Source organism: Malus domestica, chromosome 16 (genome assembly GCF_042453785.1).
Source record: "Malus domestica chromosome 16, GDT2T_hap1".
Classification (NCBI taxonomy): Eukaryota; Viridiplantae; Streptophyta; class Magnoliopsida; order Rosales; family Rosaceae; genus Malus; species Malus domestica.
In genome coordinates this window covers 11,953,945-11,970,769 of record NC_091676.1, presented here as the reverse complement: position 1 = coordinate 11,970,769, position 16,825 = coordinate 11,953,945, and the positions used below count along the sequence as shown (strand labels likewise).

Here is a 16,825-nt window from a genome sequence, read left to right as displayed (position 1 = left end):
TTTTCCACACCCAATATAAACAAACGGTAGCAAATTTTTGTTTGTCTGCATGCTTTGTTAACCATATCCAATATTTAAATAGATAGCGAATATTTGTGCATAATCACTAACTGGGATGTAATATGTGACAGGTAAACTGAAAATTATTCTGTGGGTTTGAGAATTTACCATAAGAGATAGGGCCATAAATAAAAAGAGGGTGAGCTTATTAATACGCTTATCAGTTTTTTTGTTACTTAATTAGAACCTTATACCTTTCAGTAGTCAATTGCTTTCTTAATTAATTTCTTTCTTCAGTCTCTGTCTGTAAGTCTTCGGCCGTTAGTTAGCCTAGCCTGAGTGTTGAGGTAATTAAACAGGAAATAGGTTGGCATAAGTTAGGTCAAGGTTTAATTCTTTCAATTCCCTTTCAATATAAACAAAGAAATATATATCCATACGCATCTATATATGGAGCTTATAGCTATGATACATGAGGACTTTGCCGTTATCAATTTCGTCTAGAGTAGTGATTCTCATATTCTTATTCTTTTCTTATATATGAACTCGGTTTTTTTTTCCTTGTCATGTTTACTTACATGAAATGAGAGGAGTATCATTTACGTAGAAAATCACCTAAATGATCAACTATTCCCCTAATCATCAACATAGTTATTTATGGTTTTTCAAAAATTGGATTACAGATTGAAATGTGAAAGTTACATATTTATGTATTTCTCACGTAGTAGTAAACGCAGGTCTTTTTTTTCTATTATTAAAGGGAGAGAGAGGGTTTTAAACTATTATTACAATAATTTAGGAGAGGGATAGTTTCGAACCCAGGGCGCATAGTTGGAAACCCAACACCCTATCTATTACGACATTAGACCACACACAGCCGTAAACACAGGTTAAATTGAAATTATTTTAACGTTCATGCATTCAGTGAAAGTAAAGCATGAGAATAAGTACAATATCAATTCCAAATAAGTAATATATCATTAATTGTGTTCATTCCTAAAGCTTAAACGAAAACGAAAAGAGACGAGCGTACAATACACAGACTGCAAAGTCCTCCCTTTCCCTATCGTGGATCAATATCAATACTAAATCATCAATATCCAAGAATCTTTTTCCCGATAAGAACAAATTAATTGGATATAAGCACCATGCATGCGTATAAGCAATAATAAGAGCCAATGATTCAATTAAATAATTCTTTGTGCAATTGTATATACAACCCTTCCCCAATGATAATATATATTATCCGAATTAACACCAGAAGCCCTTTACTACCAAGGAAAAAAAAGGTCCAAAGAAGAAAGGAACATTACAATTTTCTCAGATAGACTCAATGTCTATATTCCGTGGGACCCTAAATATTTCAACAGAACCAATTATGAATTTGAGGTCACCATGCTTTTAGTTAGAGCTTTTCTGGTTTTAAATTTCATCTGTATACATACATACATACATGTATTTCATTTTTTGGGTTTAGGGGGTCTTATCTTATTGGACCACGTCAAATGACGCAGTTTAGAGCCAATTGGCTGGCTAGTCTCTTGTATTGTAGTAAGGCATTGAGTTCATCAAACAAACCCTTTTCTGCACTAACCATTTTTATGGTTCCTTTCTTGGGGAAAAACCCTCTAACTAGCTATGATCTTCTTGCTATTTTTGTACAGTCAAAACTTTTAACAGTATTGAGGATTCTTAATTTGTTGAAATGCGTCAATTTGTTTTAACAGTCAACTATAACTCATTTTTTGTTAGTTTTTCACATTTGAACAAACTAAAATATATACATGAATGGCAAATTTGGTTAAAAGCAAGTATTACATCGCCACGTTTAGGGGCTTAAAATCAAATTGAAAGTCTAGAGAACTAATCGAAATAAGGTACTAAGTTCAAAAGGCGTTGTTAAAGATTTCCGTTCTTTCATTAATGAATTTGGTTATTTCTAGCAGCTTGGGGCCTCTAGCTCGCTTGGCTTATCTTCTTCCTTGTTTAATCTTGGTAGCTCTAACACTCTTTGTTTTCCTTATCTATTATTCGCTGGAAAATCGTGTGATTGATTTCCCATACATTATGTATAATTTGTTGGTTGGCTTTGGCAGTTGGAGTAGACAAGGAATGTGACCATAAATGGCAATTTGTGAAAGAAAGATCATCCGTTGGAGATGTGGCCAAAAATAAGAGGCGCTAAAAAATGACCTAACTTGATGATGAAGGATACATATGGGCCCGCCTAAGCCCTCCCCATCTTTGGGTTTTGACTAACATAGACACCCTAACAAAAAGAAATTAAAAAACTTGAGTAAGGCAATGGCCAATGGGTGTTTTCTTTGACTCCACAACCTGTCTGTACAGATGTTTTAATATCATGCGTATAAGTTTATCTTCACACGATGTTGTATTATTGGCACAAGACGTCAGAATAACGGTTGATCTGTGTCATATAAGTCACTCTTTAATAAACACACGCAAATTCTTTGTGCTTTTTGATTAATCTATCCATACTTATGTCATCGTGACAACGTCTTATTAACTTGTCTTACATGCCCAACCACGCGACACCCTACATTCTCACCATGCATGGATGAGACCATCATCTTCTGTGGTTGCATGGATGACAGATTGAGCTGATTTAAGCTATAAAAACAGTAGCATGGGTGCGGATAGTGATTGACCATTGCATTCTTATCCTTAAAAACCAATCAATCAGTGCATAAAAGATAGGTCTGCCAACTAGCTATCCCCATATGAACGAATCTGAGAAAATTCCTCTCCTGTTTATCTTCTTTTGGTTGCTTACTGGTTTGGAGAAATCTCTTTACGCCTTAGTCTTTGTCAATTTTTTACAAATTTTCGTAAATGCATGTCTACCTGTAAACTGTTATGCGCCGCAAGATCCAAAGCCTTAGTTGTTCGGAAGTTGGTTTGCCTTTGTAAGTTACAACTTTTGCAAGTTAGTAGTGAAGGAGATTCCTCCCATCCTTCAGACATGAATGCCTTTGGCTCATTCCCACATTATTCTGAGCATATCACAGAAAATCTTGTACTATTGGCTCCAAAATTGGAGAAATGCTGGTACAAGTATGTCATAACATTGTAGCATTAACACGAAATGTCATAGTAAAGAATCATGTACTCGTATCATGAATGCTGCTTTCTCAAAATAACATGGATTGATTAGTTGGTTTGGATTAATATATTACATCATATAGCGCAAAAGTTAGTAAAAGACCAAAACAGATATTTTAATTGTGATTAGGGTTCAAGCGAGTGAACGACCCCTAGTTAATGAGATACGATTCCATATATGGCACCAACAATTGAAAGTCGCTCACTTGAGTGAGTAGTCGAAAACCCCTTTGGAGTTGGATTCCGGGATAGATAGAATTAATTACATCCCTTGAGACATTAACGTGATATCATGTACCAATAACTCAAAATTATGTATTTTATGTTTTTCATATGGCATTGGTAAGAAACATCTTAGCGTCCCCGTTTCATGGACTTTACTAGGGCTTGTAGCTAAGCAACTATCCTTTTTTATTTAATAACTGGAGGGAGTAGACTTGAATGCTGAAAATATACCGATCTAATTGACCAAAAAAAGAAAATATACCGATATAGCTAACTTGGTTACTCTCACGTTTGTTATATGTTCGACTGAAAGCCTCATACGGATATGAAATTTATACTCTTAATATTCAATTTTGTGTATGGAGCATGCACTTGTTCCACTTTCCCGTTGGTCAAGCCGTATACTCGCCCTCAAAAGAAATTGACCATCACATCATATACTTCTTGAGACCCGCACGTCTGAAATGCTTTGGGATAACTTTTTGGATAACATAACGAATCTGGATAATTACCAAATCATCACATCCTCCTACGTTGTTTCTTTTGAATCACTTAGACATGTGAAACTGGAATTTACGCAAGACTTGGTCAATAAAGGTAATTACTTGGATACGGCAACAACAAATCAAACACTCTAATGCCCGTTAATAATCATTTAGGGCCTGTTTGGTATTTGATTTGGATTCAATATTTTTAACTCAAAAACAAGTTTTGAGTTACAAATTTAAGTCTTTATTTGGTATTTGATTTGAATATAATTCTCAAAACCACAACTCAAAAATATTTGAAAACAAAGTTTATTTGTTGAAAACACAAAAAGTACGTTTTTAGACTTTTTTTTATTTGCCGGAATTCATCACACTCCCCTCTGTCTCTCTCTCCCACTCACTTCCGTCTCTCTCTCCTCTCTCTCTTCTCTCTCTCTTACCCCTCTCTTGATACTCCCTTCTGTATTGCCTCTTCAATCTCCTCCCACTTGCATCCACCATAGCCAACACCTCTATCCTTCTTCCTCCGGCCGAGATAAATCGACGGCAACAAATAGCTATTGGTTTTGGACGTCGTTGGATCTCAGATTTGAGATCGCCGACATGATCAGCCTTGGTCTGTCAGCGTGAGTTTAAAGGAAAGAGTCGGTAAATAGCAAAAGGGTATAGCCGGGGAGGGGAGGGATGTGGTGGTCAGGAAATTGTTATGGCCTGGGCATTTGATTTTTCCTGTTTTGAATTAGTTTTGAGAAGTTGGATACCAAACAAAGTTTTGAATTTAAAATTTTTAAATCAAAATATGTGTTTTGAAAAAAATCAAAATTTTGAATTTCGTTCTCAAGTTAGATACCAAACAGCCCTTAAGTTTTGAATTTAAAACTGAAAAAACAAAAAAACCGAGTGTTACCGGTAGTTACCAAACTACGTTTTCAGTTTTCAAATGGTTTAACAAAAAACCTGCACACATGAGAACTTAGATTACATCATTAAATCCCGAGGAAGCGAAAGTTCGACCCTCGCTCTTCTCCTCGCTTAATCATACATCCACTTCTTACCAAAAGAAAAATGACAGAAGAGTCTTAACAAGAGAAACAAGCTTGGCACTAAACATGATCCAAGCGTTTATTAGCCTTTTATACAATGGCCAACACAATGCAGTTATAACTTACTCAAAGTGACAGGTCCCAGCTCTTTGGCCTTGGCCCTCAGCAAATGCTTCTGTATCTTCCCAGTAGCGGTCTTTGGCAATGGTCCAAATACCACGGATCTCGGAACCCAGTACGCAGGTAGCTTGGACCGGCAGAACTTCATTATATCTTCTGCCATACGATTCTCATCAGACTTATCGACACCCGGTTTCAATGTCACAAAAGCGCAAGGAGTTTCACCCCACTTCTCATGTGGCCTTGCAACCACCGATACCTCGAATATGGCTGGGTGTTGATATAGAGTGTTCTCTACCTCCACACTACTGATGTTCTCACCTCCGGAGATGATAATGTCCTTTGATCTGTCTTTGATTTCGATATAGTTATCTGGATGCTTCACTGCCAGATCACCAGAATGAAACCAACCATTGGCGAAAACTTCATTATTCACCTTTGGGTTCTTTAAATACCCCTTCATTACGAGATTTCCCCGCATCATTATCTCCCCCATGGTAGCTCCATCAGCTGGAACTGGTTGCATAGTCTCAGGGTTGAAAACATCTACACCCTCCATGCCAATGTACCGAACACCTTGGCGTGCATTAAGCCGCGCTTGTTTTACAGGGGGCAGCGAGTCCCACTCAGGCTTCCACGCACATACTGTGGAGGGGCCATAAGTTTCTGACAGACCATAAGTGTGCGTGACTCGGAAGCCCTTTTGGGACATCGCAAAAAGAATAGAAGGTGGAGGGGCAGCACCAGCTGTCATCACCTGTACAACATGTGGGAGAGGAAGGATAGTCTCCTCTGGGGAAGCATTGACCAAAGTGTTGAGTACCACGGGTGCAGCACAAAAGTGAGTCACGCCATGCTCGGCTATGGCTGAATATACTGCCTTTGCTGTAACCTATGAAATTGCAACAAAAGGCAGTGTGGACATGAGCATCCAAGCGAATCAACCAGGGAAAACTAAATGAAAAATAACGCAAACGCAAAATGTTGGCTAAACATATAGATTGATGGCACACGTAAGAACTTGACATTACTTTAACTGCAAGCTCCAAGGAGCATATTGCATTGGGGTCTTAGTATTTACTCACGGAATCAGGGTCACTATCACCCTTGGGGCTAGCAAGTTCATACTGCACCATTCTAACCACTAGGATTCAGCAATCCATGCATATGATGCCTTCTATATTTTAAACAAGCAGTTGTGACTACGTCGAATATAAGCTTTAACACTATGACAAATTCATCAGAGGCTAACAATTTCACTCAATATGCTGAATAAACAAACAGCATTTGCAAGTACAGATATAAGCACTTTACCTGTCGAAGGCATATGTTTGTCCCACAAAGAGCTGCAAGTGACCAAGTGAAACACCAACCATTGCAATGGAACATGGGTAGAGTCCACAGATATACAGCTCCTTCAGTCATCCCCCATACAAGAGGACCACTCAAAGCCATCAGATAAGCCCCACGGTGATGCAAAACCACCCCCTTAGGGCTGGCTGTTGTGCCAGAAGTATAGCCCAGAGCAATGCTCTGCCACTCATCCTCTGGTGGTTTCCAAGCAAACTCAGGGTCACCACTTTCCAAGAATGTCTCATATTCAATGGCGCCTCTTCCCAAAGCACTTTTTAGTGCCATAGGATCACAGCTTTCATCACCTATGACAACTAAGAGTGGAGGCTTGCAACTGCCTTCGCTTTTCTCTGCCCATATTTTCAAAGCTTCCTCTGCCAAGGGAAAAAATTCTTGATCCACCATCACAACAACAGACGATGAATGACCAAGAAGGAAAGCAATAGTCGCTGCATTTAGACGAACATTTACAGTGTTTAACACAGCTCCTGCCATTGGAACTCCATAATGAGCTTCAAAGAGGGCTGGCACATTTGGTGCTATTATCGATACCTGTTTCAATATAAGAGAAGTGATATGTCAATTAACAAGCTCCAACGCAACACAAGAAGCATATAACAGAAGCTGATGGTGAGATACCATGCAAGAGAATAACACAATAGGTAAGGTGTCTAAGAAATCCAAGCATTACAATACTATTAAAAATGAAAAACCAGTAACCAAAGAAACAAAAGATGTTCCGATGCTAGTTGAAAGCGAATAAGTCCATGATTAGGATGCCGTTATGAATTTTCAAGCACAAAATAACTATTGACGTAGTCCCCATCTGTTCCCAATAACTAGCTCAGTTTCAGCAGAGGGCATAGCAGTTCTAAAAGAAGCTATTGAGTTGGCTTCTTGAAAGAGGCGATGGAAGCAGAATAAGGCGATAGGCGGAGTCAGATGTTCGACTGAAAGCCTCATACGGATATGAGATTTATACTCTAATATTCAATTTTGTGTATGGGGCATGCACTTGTTCCACTTTCACGTTGGTCAAGCTACTATAGAGCAATGTAACCTCAAGAATCCACTCTCTTTTTTAATGAAATGCTTTTTTTCTCAGTTCACCGTCCTTTTCAATAGACGTCCAGTTAAGATTCCGGCAGGGCAAAAGCATAAATTATATAGAAAGTATGCTTGATGCTTCGTGAATAAACCTAGGTAGAAGCAAAGTTATACAGCATAAAAGCAACTAAAAAGGAACTTCAAGAAGCCCCAATAACAAGCATTGTGCAGAGACCATAATTATCAGCAAATGAAGTGGGGCAAAAAAAGCAAGACAACATATAAAAAAGGCCATTATCTCAACAAAATTTGATCATAAAACAGGAAGGACAAGATTAAAATGAAATTTGGTGAAAGCTATTACCGATATGCATTATAGAGGAGAACGAAGATGTTACTAAGGCAATTCATTGAAATGACCAGGGTCATGCTGCAATTGTATTTCATATTAAAGTTCTTCGCATGCATCTGGGGTAGAAATAGTTGTTTTTTCTACAGGATCACAGGTAAGTTATTGGATCATCGAATTGTCTAATTGAAGTTAAAGACGGACAATACTAGTTTTTCTTCGTTCTCTAACTGTGTTCCATATCTAAGTGGGAGATTCTTTTTTTTCTTTTCTTTCTAAGGAAAACCAATGTTGTTTGGAAAGACCGTTTTTGGGTCACTAAAGCTACTTGATGTTAGTCAAAAAGTGGGCAGTTCGAGAAATGGACTCTGTAAGTTTCTTCTCAGCAGCATTGAATATTCTAATCTAAAACAAGGTTAAAGCAATTGAATTCCATTAAATACAATGACAAAAGGCATCAGCGGTATTCGGTATGAAATTAAAAGCAAGTCCTATACATATATGTGGTAGAAAGGGATAAATCCAAAACAACCTGCAAAGGAATTCAGCTTTTTAATACGAAACATAACCAAACAAGAAAGCATTCATCAAGGGTAGCACTTATTTCATCTGAATGTGGGTACATGTGTTGGTTCAAGTGCCAATATAAAAAAGTAATAAGCTAAACTCCAATGGAATTGCTTTTCTAAAGTATCAAGGTGCTTTCTAACGACCAACAAAACGCTTATGACTACTTCTGGCAGAAACACTTAAAAGCGCTTATGGGTCGTAGAAACACTTTCTGGAGAAGTGGTTAGCAGGAAGCACTTCCAACTTCCAAGTGCGTAAAGCATGGACCTTTAACAAAATTTCCACATGTTTATAACAAAAGCACTTTTAGCATAAGCACTTTTGAGCAGAAATGCTTCCTACATAAAGAGTCCCAAACGAACCCAAGCAGCACACTACCATTTTTGGATAAATAAACCAAACGAGCCCAAGCAGCACACTACTTTTAGCGTAAGCTTTTGAGCAGAAAAATGCTTCACCAAAAATACAATTCATCGATATTACATTTCCTACTGCAATTTCATTTCCATAAATTCCAATTAAACAGGAAAAAGATAGCGCCTTTCTACAATTTATTTTCATTTCCTATATTTTCCATAAATTCGACAAGAAATATAAATATATATTACAACAAAATACAATTAATTAACAAAATCAAAATTTAGCACTCAGGTAAAATGGATGACAGAACTAATAATAATAAAGGTTATATTACCGTGGTGCCGAGGCCGATGGAGCGCTTGGCGAGAGCGGAGGCCAAACGGCGGCAACGCTGGTAAGTCTGCTGCCACGTGTAGCGAATTGATCCATGGACCATGGATGTTCTGGTGGGGTGCACCAGAGCTGCTCTATCCAGAAACCACAGCGGCGTTAATGCCGTGTAGTTGGCGTCGTTCTTCGGCAGATCGTCTATGTCTCGCCCCACCACCATCTTTGATGCACCTGTTCTACCTCTCTCTTTCTCTGACTGGAGACTCAGAAATTCAGAATTATGACAAACCAGCTGACATTTTATATGGCCAAAATTTTCAGGCATTTTATTGAGGAAATATTCCTCAATGACGGTGATACTCGCCGCCTCTCGTTAGCTAACGTTTTTCCTTATTTATCTTTTCTTTCTGTATCTATGTTTTTTTACTCCTCACATATAGTTTCATAATAAATAAATAAACATATAATTCTCGCTTTAGGATGTTGAGCAAAAGTACAATAATGAGCATCATTATCAATTGAGATTAATGATCAAAAATATTTTAAATGAATAAGCGCATATTTGATCAAAAATATTTTACATTATCTATTTAGAAATATTTTTGCTGATAATAGACATAAACTTCAACATCTTTGTAGATAATAGACATAAATTTCAAAATTTAAATTTATCTAATAGTCATAAATAAAGTGGTGAGCATACGTTTCTTTCATTTTGAATTATTTTTACTTACCATCCTTAATTAATCGTGTTGCTTGTCAGCATATTTATTATACTTGATAAGTTTAAATTTTTAAATCTATATGGTAAATAAATAGGAATATCAAAATTTAACGATATTTTTAAAACACGACACCTTTTATTTTCATTTTAAACACGTGGAGTGTGGGCTTCATTTTGCGCTCCCAGATATTCTGTAGCTCCTACATATGGGATATTCACACGGTTGGCCTCCACAAAAGTGGAAGTGGCCTTATCCCATTTTGGGCAACTTCATCTTCTTCTTTTTTATCTTTTACGCACGTTTTTAAGTTTTCAACCATTGGATTGGATCAATTGAAAATGATCAAAGCACAAAAATTAATAAAGAATGTGTGGAATATAAAAAGAGGTGCCTAAAATAATACTACCTAAATTAATACTTCTCTTAGTTTTATTTTTAATCTAATAAGATCACATAAGCTGAACGAGGACGAGTAGAAAGCTGGACCAATCTACACTCTACACTCTACAGCCACCGATATGGAGCCCATTACATGCCATTAGCCGCCCTGTAGGTATTTAAATACGTTTGGGTAAAATTAAGGCCAATATTACTTAAGCACGATGGAACTAAAGATCGATTACTCACATATGAGAAATCGAATGTAAGAACTTTAACTTTTAAATACGTTCGGGTAAAATTAACAACGCACCAAAACCTAAATGCTTATTTTGATCATTTGTGTCTGTTAAAAAAACGCCAGGCTGCAGACCAATCTTATACAATAGCAATTAGTAAAAACAAATTTGTTTGATGAGAACTAGTAAGTGTTAATAAGATATATCAACAAGGTTCTAGCCAAAAATGGGATTGAAGAGTTTGGAGTATATACATTATACAACTAAAACATGGTTTCACGTACAATTAAAATCGCATGGTTGCAGACAATAATATTTAGAGCTTGTAAACCACAAATACCAAAATTTGCACAAAATAATAGCAATGGATGCTTACTGCACCTTCACACAAAGATAAAGTTGAAAATATATTGTCTTCATTTTTCTTCCTCTTCAATCCATATGTTTCGAAACAAATTGAACAAAAACCTCAAGAAGATGAAGATGATGACGAAGACGAAGACGAAGAAGATGATGAAGGTTGAAAAGCCTTCTGTTCAGCGCAGCTGAGCACGTCATGAGGACCAGCCTCGTCGCGGCCAACCCCGATTTTGTCAAGGTAATACAGGTAATGGGAGACGATGTTGTTCATGGAGTCAACGTCACCTTGGCCACAGACTTGGTCTCCATAGAGCACATTGATGGTGGTGCCAAAGCCAGGAACTCTTTTGGATAAAGTGTCGTTCTTGGTTGGCTTCCATTTGCCGACAAAGACATCGTGGGCTGAAGGGATGTTCTTCTTCACTGGCGTCATCCACCTCCAGATTGCAGCCTGGAAGGCTAGGGTTGCATTTTGTTCTATGTATTCTGGATGGTTTAATAAGTCCACCTTTAGGGCTTGACCTGTTTCTCCATAGTTGTAGTTCCTAAGATCAAAAACGCCCAAAAGTAAATGAAAACTACAACAAAATATTGAAACAAAATCACAAAGTAGAAAGTTACGCCGGAATTGTTGTTAATACTCTACAATAGTCGTTTAGATCTTTTTCATTTTTTTTTTTTAGGAAAGTTTGTGTGTAGACTATTTTGAAGTGCCAATGACAGTTCTAAATTTTGAAATTAGAAAGTCGGGAATTGTTATTAACAAATATACTTGGATCCCTTCCTCTAGAAGTAGCATTCCAAATCACTTGTCAATCAAGTTTCACAATTACATGTGTAGAAAATTTTCTTTTTGTGTTTTTGACAAGTAATTTATGTACGTGTCAAACTGTGATTTGTAAGAACGAGGAATGACTAATTTTATGGAAGAAGCCAACCAGTATGTTTGTTATAAACACTCCATAATAGTTGTCATACATTCTTCGATCCCTCGTGTCTTTTCATTAGGAAATAATGTATGATGACTATTTTCGAGTGCTCACAACTCAAAAATTCTGAATATGACAAATCTGGGAATTAGGTGGATTGTTGATACCAATAGAGTGGCAAGGCACCACGGCCATGGTATGAAGCACCAGGAGAGCAGGGGTAAGTGTATTTGTAGTAGTCATCACAGTATAACTGGCTAGGGCTCATTTCCTTGTTGTAGCATAGACCCCAAGCCAATGGTCCTCCGGTGGCAACCCCATAGCCACCTGAAATTCAAACAAATTATTAACACTTCATCATTGTTTTTTATTAAAAATAAAAAATAAAAAATAAAAAAAAAAACAAACAAACAAACACTTCATCATTGTTTCTTTATATGTAAGACTGCTAAAATCATTTTAAATCCAAACTTCAAAAGCAATTATACCCAAAAGCACTGCAAGGGAAAGCATTTTGGAGTCATAATTTCAATCAATAGCACTCAACATTCCTAGAATTTGTATATTCTTTTTTCCTGGGTTCTGAGAAGCTACTTGGGATCAAATTAAGGTGTCAATTCGTTGTAAATCACAACAAAATCCCAATGATTCCCTCATTTGCAATTTGAGGCTTTTTAACAAAATTAATCTTACATAACCCTCATTAAATCCATTTCAAAGCAAGTACTAGTTGAATACTTGAATGATGAGAAAAGATTGTTTGGCACTGCACACCAATCTACAATACCTAAGATTGTTGATATTTGGTCAATATATTAACGATATCTTCATATATCGACAATGTACCAAATATTGGTTAGTATTCGGTACCAAATACGGTAGATTGTTGATATTTGATAGCATACTGTAAAAAAGTACTCAATCCACATATAGTATATTGGAATTTGGTACCACATCATGAAGATTGGTAGCTGATACCCTCCTTTTGTGGTACAGAGAAAAATAGATCCTAAAGAAAGTCCAACCAAATCAATCAACCCAAAAACACCCTAGAAATAAAAGTTTTACAACTTACACGTAGTTTTGCTGCCAACATGCCCAAGAAAAGCAGCAACTTCCTTCATCCCCTGGAGCTTGCCACCTGTGGTACCGAATCCATGAGGCTGGTAATCGGCAGCAGCGGTGATGAAAGAGTGGTAGTCCCAGAATCCCACGGCGTGCGCCACCGGCGAGTTACGCTTGGAGAAAAGGTCCTCAAAGTGGTAAGCTTGGAAGTAGTCAGAAATGGTCTGGTTACAACAATAAACAGACCATCCTTTACACTCCCACCCCTTGTCGCACACCTTCTTGCCCTTCACTATCTTCACCAACGGCTTCACCGCTGAATCCTCTTGACCGTTCACAACGTTGATCGCTAGCAGCATTGCAGCTGCCATTGAGAAAAGCAGAAGCCATTTTTTCTCCATATGTTTTCCTTTGATTATTTTTGTGTTGTGGGATGGTGAAGGTGGAAATGGAATGAAATGAAATATATGGAATTTAGAATATTAATGGTTTGGGGGAGTGAAAAGGAAAGAAAAAGAAAGTGTAACAAATAGAGTTAGGAGGACACTGTCGATGTGTAACGCTCACCCACCACCTTCTGGTTTTGCTTCAAATCTATTTCTTCCTTTGAGTGCAAGGGAAGCAAAAAGTAGCAGAGAATTTGATCGTCTTTTGCTTTCCAATTAAGAAACTAAGGCCCCGTTTGGGATTGAGGTGATTTTAAAAAAAGCCACTGTGAAAAAAAGCTGAGGGTTATTTTTGTGTTTGGTAAACTGAAAAAAAAGGGCTTATTTTGGAAGCTGCTGTGAGAATAAGCTGAAAATCAAAGGAAAAGCTGAAGCTGCTATTTGCTGCTTTGAAAAAAAGCCAGTTTTTTCAAAGCACACGGAGCTACAGTGCTCCTTTAATGAAAAGACACACTATCATCCTGCCTTTTTTTTCCAAAAGCACTTTCACAAAAAAGTTTACCAAACACTCTACTGGCTTTATTTCACAGCCGCTTATTCTCACAGCACAGCCGCTTATTCTCACAGCAGCTTTTTTTCAAAGCACAGCAATACCAAACCAGCCCTAAGAAGGGGTGGTGATTCACTTGCTTTGGATCCAGATGAGCTTTTGCTTTTCAGGTTACGTATAAAGGTTTGGAGCTTAGAAGGGCTTTTATTTGGTTGGATAATTTCTTGGCCTGGTCCAGTTTGGACCTTAAATTTTGGAATATGATGGTTGGATCTTTGTGGCCCAAAATCTGATCAATTAGTTGGCATGTATATTTATTGCGTTGGCATGCGTTTTAATTGGGTCGACACTCGACAGCAACGCGCGCGCACGCAGAGAGTCTCAGATCTTAGCTCCATAATCTTCCCCTTGGTCTGCCTTTCACGTTCGCAGTTTTAACTTGTACCTCTCTCTCTCTCTCTCTCTCGTTTCCCGTTCCTTCTCTGTTTGGCTGACGAGAAAATGCAGGAAAGGTAAAAGGAAAAATAGTCATCACAACTGTGTTGCGAGTTATATATTAGTTAAAGTGTAAATAATGGTTTATTGTCCCACATTGATGAAGTACATATATAATATCAATTGTAACTCATATATATTTCACTTTGGATATTAATGAATATATAAGAAGTTTTCAAATATTGTCATATATATTTTTGGTATTTACCATATTTAGTTTAATATGGTATCAAAACAGTTCACTCTTGGTGATTTGTGTGCTTTAATTTTGTGCCCATATTTTTCGTGATTTCCTTCGTTACAAAAAAAAAAAAAAAAAGAATAGTGTCACGCTACAATACAAAACTTTGCTACAACGCGTGAACAGTGGTCTACTTTGTGAATAGTGATTATCTACAGTGTCGTAAACAGTGATTGCTACAGTCCTTGAATAGTCTCTGCTACAGTGTCGTGAACAGTGATTACTACAGTGTTCTGGTAAATTGTTTTCATTTCGCTGCATATCTTTTGTGTCTTTATTGTTCGTGATTTTGTTCAATGACTCAATATAATCATAGTGTTGTTATGCATATTGGTGGAACAAATAAATGGATAATTGATATTGGGGCCACTGATCATGTGATTAGTGACCTAGAGTGTTTGATGAGTTATGTGACTATATTTGTGATCTGTATATTACTAATGCAAATGGAGCGCCTTCCCCTGTGAAAGGTGAAGGCATTATCTCTCTTACTCCAACCTTATCACAGGTACATGCTTTACTTGTTCCTGATGTTAAGTGCAATCTTTTGTCTGTAGGAAAACTTCTCGATATCTTATATTGTTCTCCTCACTTCTACCCTACGTATTGTTATTTTCAAGACATTCAAACTCAGAAGATAATTGGTCGTGGTAAAAGAATAGGGGGTTTGTACATCTTGACTGTGAAGGATATTGTTGTTTCCATTTTAAATAATCATCAAGTTTTAAGTGCTAAAGTGGATGACAAACATTAAATTTGGTTGTGGCATCGACGATTATGACATCCATCATTCAGTTATATAAAGCATCTATTTCCTTCTTTGTTTCGCACTTGTAGTGATTCAGAGTTTAAGTGTGAAACATGTGTCATGGCTAAGAGTCATCATGCTTCATTTCTCGTAAGTGATTCTAAAGCTACTTTGCCATTTAATTTGATACATTCTGATGTGTGGGGTTTGGAGAAAATTACTTCTAATGGATTATGTTGGTTTGTTACTTTTATTGATGATTGTACTCGGTTAACTTAAGTGTTCTTGATGAAGAATAAGAGTGATGTTCCGTTACTTCTTCAAGAATTTTGTACAATGGTGTCTACTCAATTTCAGACTAAAGTTAGGGTCTTCAGATCTGATAACAGAGGAGAATATGTGAATCACACTTTGGCATGTTTTTTTCGTGATCATGGTATTATTCACCAGATGACTACTCCATTTAGACCCCAACAAAATGGTGTGTCCGAACGGAAGAATTGTCAAATAATGTAGGTTGCTCGCTCATTGATGTTGGATAAATGTGTTCCTAATCATTTGTGGGGTCATACTATTTTGGCTGCTATGTATTAGATCAATCGTGTTCCAAGTAGGGTTCTTGATTTTCAGACACTGCTTGATGTGCTACAAAAACATGTTTATCTTGTTTCTGTATCAAAGCTTGCTCCGAAAATGTTTGGGTGTATTGCGTATGTGCATGTTTACTCTCATTAGCGGAGTAAACTTGATGCATGTGATCTCCGATGTGTCCTTATTGGGTATGCTAACAATAAAAAAAAAGGTATAAGTGTTATCATCATCCGACTCAAAAAACTTATATTACCATGGATGTCACATTCCACGAGGAAGTTTCGTATTTTGTGAAGCCCTATTCCGACTCTTTACTTCAGATGGAGATGAGGAGTGAAGTGTAGATTCGAAGAGATGATATGGATGATGTGTTACGGCAGAGTTGTGAACAGAACCTATTATGTTGCGTGATACTGATCAGTCGGCTACAGATAGTGATCGGTCACCTGTCATTCTTGGAACTATTTCTACTGACGACATATCAGATGTGCCCAGCGAGTTGTCTGTTAGTATGTCTAACAAATTACATTCTGATGATCGGTTGCTTGCTGCTGATATGTCTAACGAGTTGTCTGATGATGATTCGTCCAGTGATGATTTATCTAACAGTTTGGTACAAGATAGTGGCATACATGATGTAAATTTTGACGATTCTTCTACTTATCAGTTGCCTCCATGAGCTAATCATGGAAAACCTAAAGTACAATATGAGCATGATATGCATGCCAAAGCCAAATATCCTATCAACAATTATGTGTCTACTCATTATTTGTCTAAACCATATGCATCTTACATATGTCAGCTATCTAGTGTATTAATTCCAACAAAATTGCAAGATGCATTGTCTGACCCTAAGTGGGTTAATGCCATGAAAGTTGAGATGGAAGCTTTGGAAAAGAATTCTACTTGGGATTTGGTTCCTTTACTAAATGGGAAGAAAATCGTTGGATGTAGATAAGTGTTTACTATTAAGCACAAAGCAGATGGTTCTATTGACTGGTATAAAACCAGATTAGTTGCTAAGAGTTATACTCAAACCTATGTGGTGGATTATTAGGAAACTTTTGCTCCTGTTGCCAAACTTAATGTTGTGCGTGTTCTTCTGTCCTT

At 37.2% G+C, this 16,825-nt stretch overlaps 2 protein-coding genes across 2 annotated transcripts; both read right to left on the bottom strand.

The window, feature by feature from the left end:
• Nucleotides 1-4,801: 4,801 nt before the first annotated feature.
• Nucleotides 4,802-9,506, bottom strand: LOC103403560 (acetate--CoA ligase CCL3). Its single transcript, XM_008342401.4, has 3 exons — nucleotides 9,013-9,506; nucleotides 6,314-6,904; nucleotides 4,802-5,891 (listed from the first exon to the last, which is right to left on the bottom strand). Exons 1-3 carry the CDS (start codon nucleotides 9,331-9,333, stop codon nucleotides 4,995-4,997), a joined length of 1,809 nt encoding a protein of 602 aa, XP_008340623.3. The 5' UTR covers nucleotides 9,334-9,506; the 3' UTR covers nucleotides 4,802-4,994.
• A 1,071-nt stretch (nucleotides 9,507-10,577) lies between these two features.
• On the bottom strand, nucleotides 10,578-13,819 carry LOC139192942 (chitinase-like protein 2). The gene is made up of 4 exons (XM_070815868.1): nucleotides 13,754-13,819; nucleotides 12,715-13,374; nucleotides 11,807-11,966; nucleotides 10,578-11,255 (listed from the first exon to the last, which is right to left on the bottom strand). Exons 2-4 carry the CDS (start codon nucleotides 13,103-13,105, stop codon nucleotides 10,820-10,822), a joined length of 987 nt encoding a protein of 328 aa, XP_070671969.1. The 5' UTR covers nucleotides 13,106-13,374; nucleotides 13,754-13,819; the 3' UTR covers nucleotides 10,578-10,819.
• Between the last annotated feature and the right edge of the window lie 3,006 nt (nucleotides 13,820-16,825).

Excerpts from the sequence above, each read along its gene's own strand:
- LOC103403560 (XM_008342401.4), bottom strand. The coding sequence starts at position 9,333 with ATGCCTGAAAATTTTGGCCATATAAAATGTCAGCTGGTTTGTCATAAT. Across the intron at positions 6,905-9,012 it reads CCATCGGCCTCGGCACCACG|GTATCGATAATAGCACCAAA; the intron begins GTAATATAACCT and ends ATATTGAAACAG. Across the intron at positions 5,892-6,313 it reads CAAACATATGCCTTCGACAG|GTTACAGCAAAGGCAGTATA; the intron begins GTAAAGTGCTTA and ends GCAATTTCATAG.
- LOC139192942 (XM_070815868.1), bottom strand. The coding sequence starts at position 13,105 with ATGGAGAAAAAATGGCTTCTGCTTTTCTCAATGGCAGCTGCAATGCTG. Across the intron at positions 11,967-12,714 it reads TGTTGGCAGCAAAACTACGT|GTGGCTATGGGGTTGCCACC; the intron begins GTAAGTTGTAAA and ends TTTGAATTTCAG. Across the intron at positions 11,256-11,806 it reads GGTGCCTTGCCACTCTATTG|GAACTACAACTATGGAGAAA; the intron begins GTATCAACAATC and ends TTTTGATCTTAG.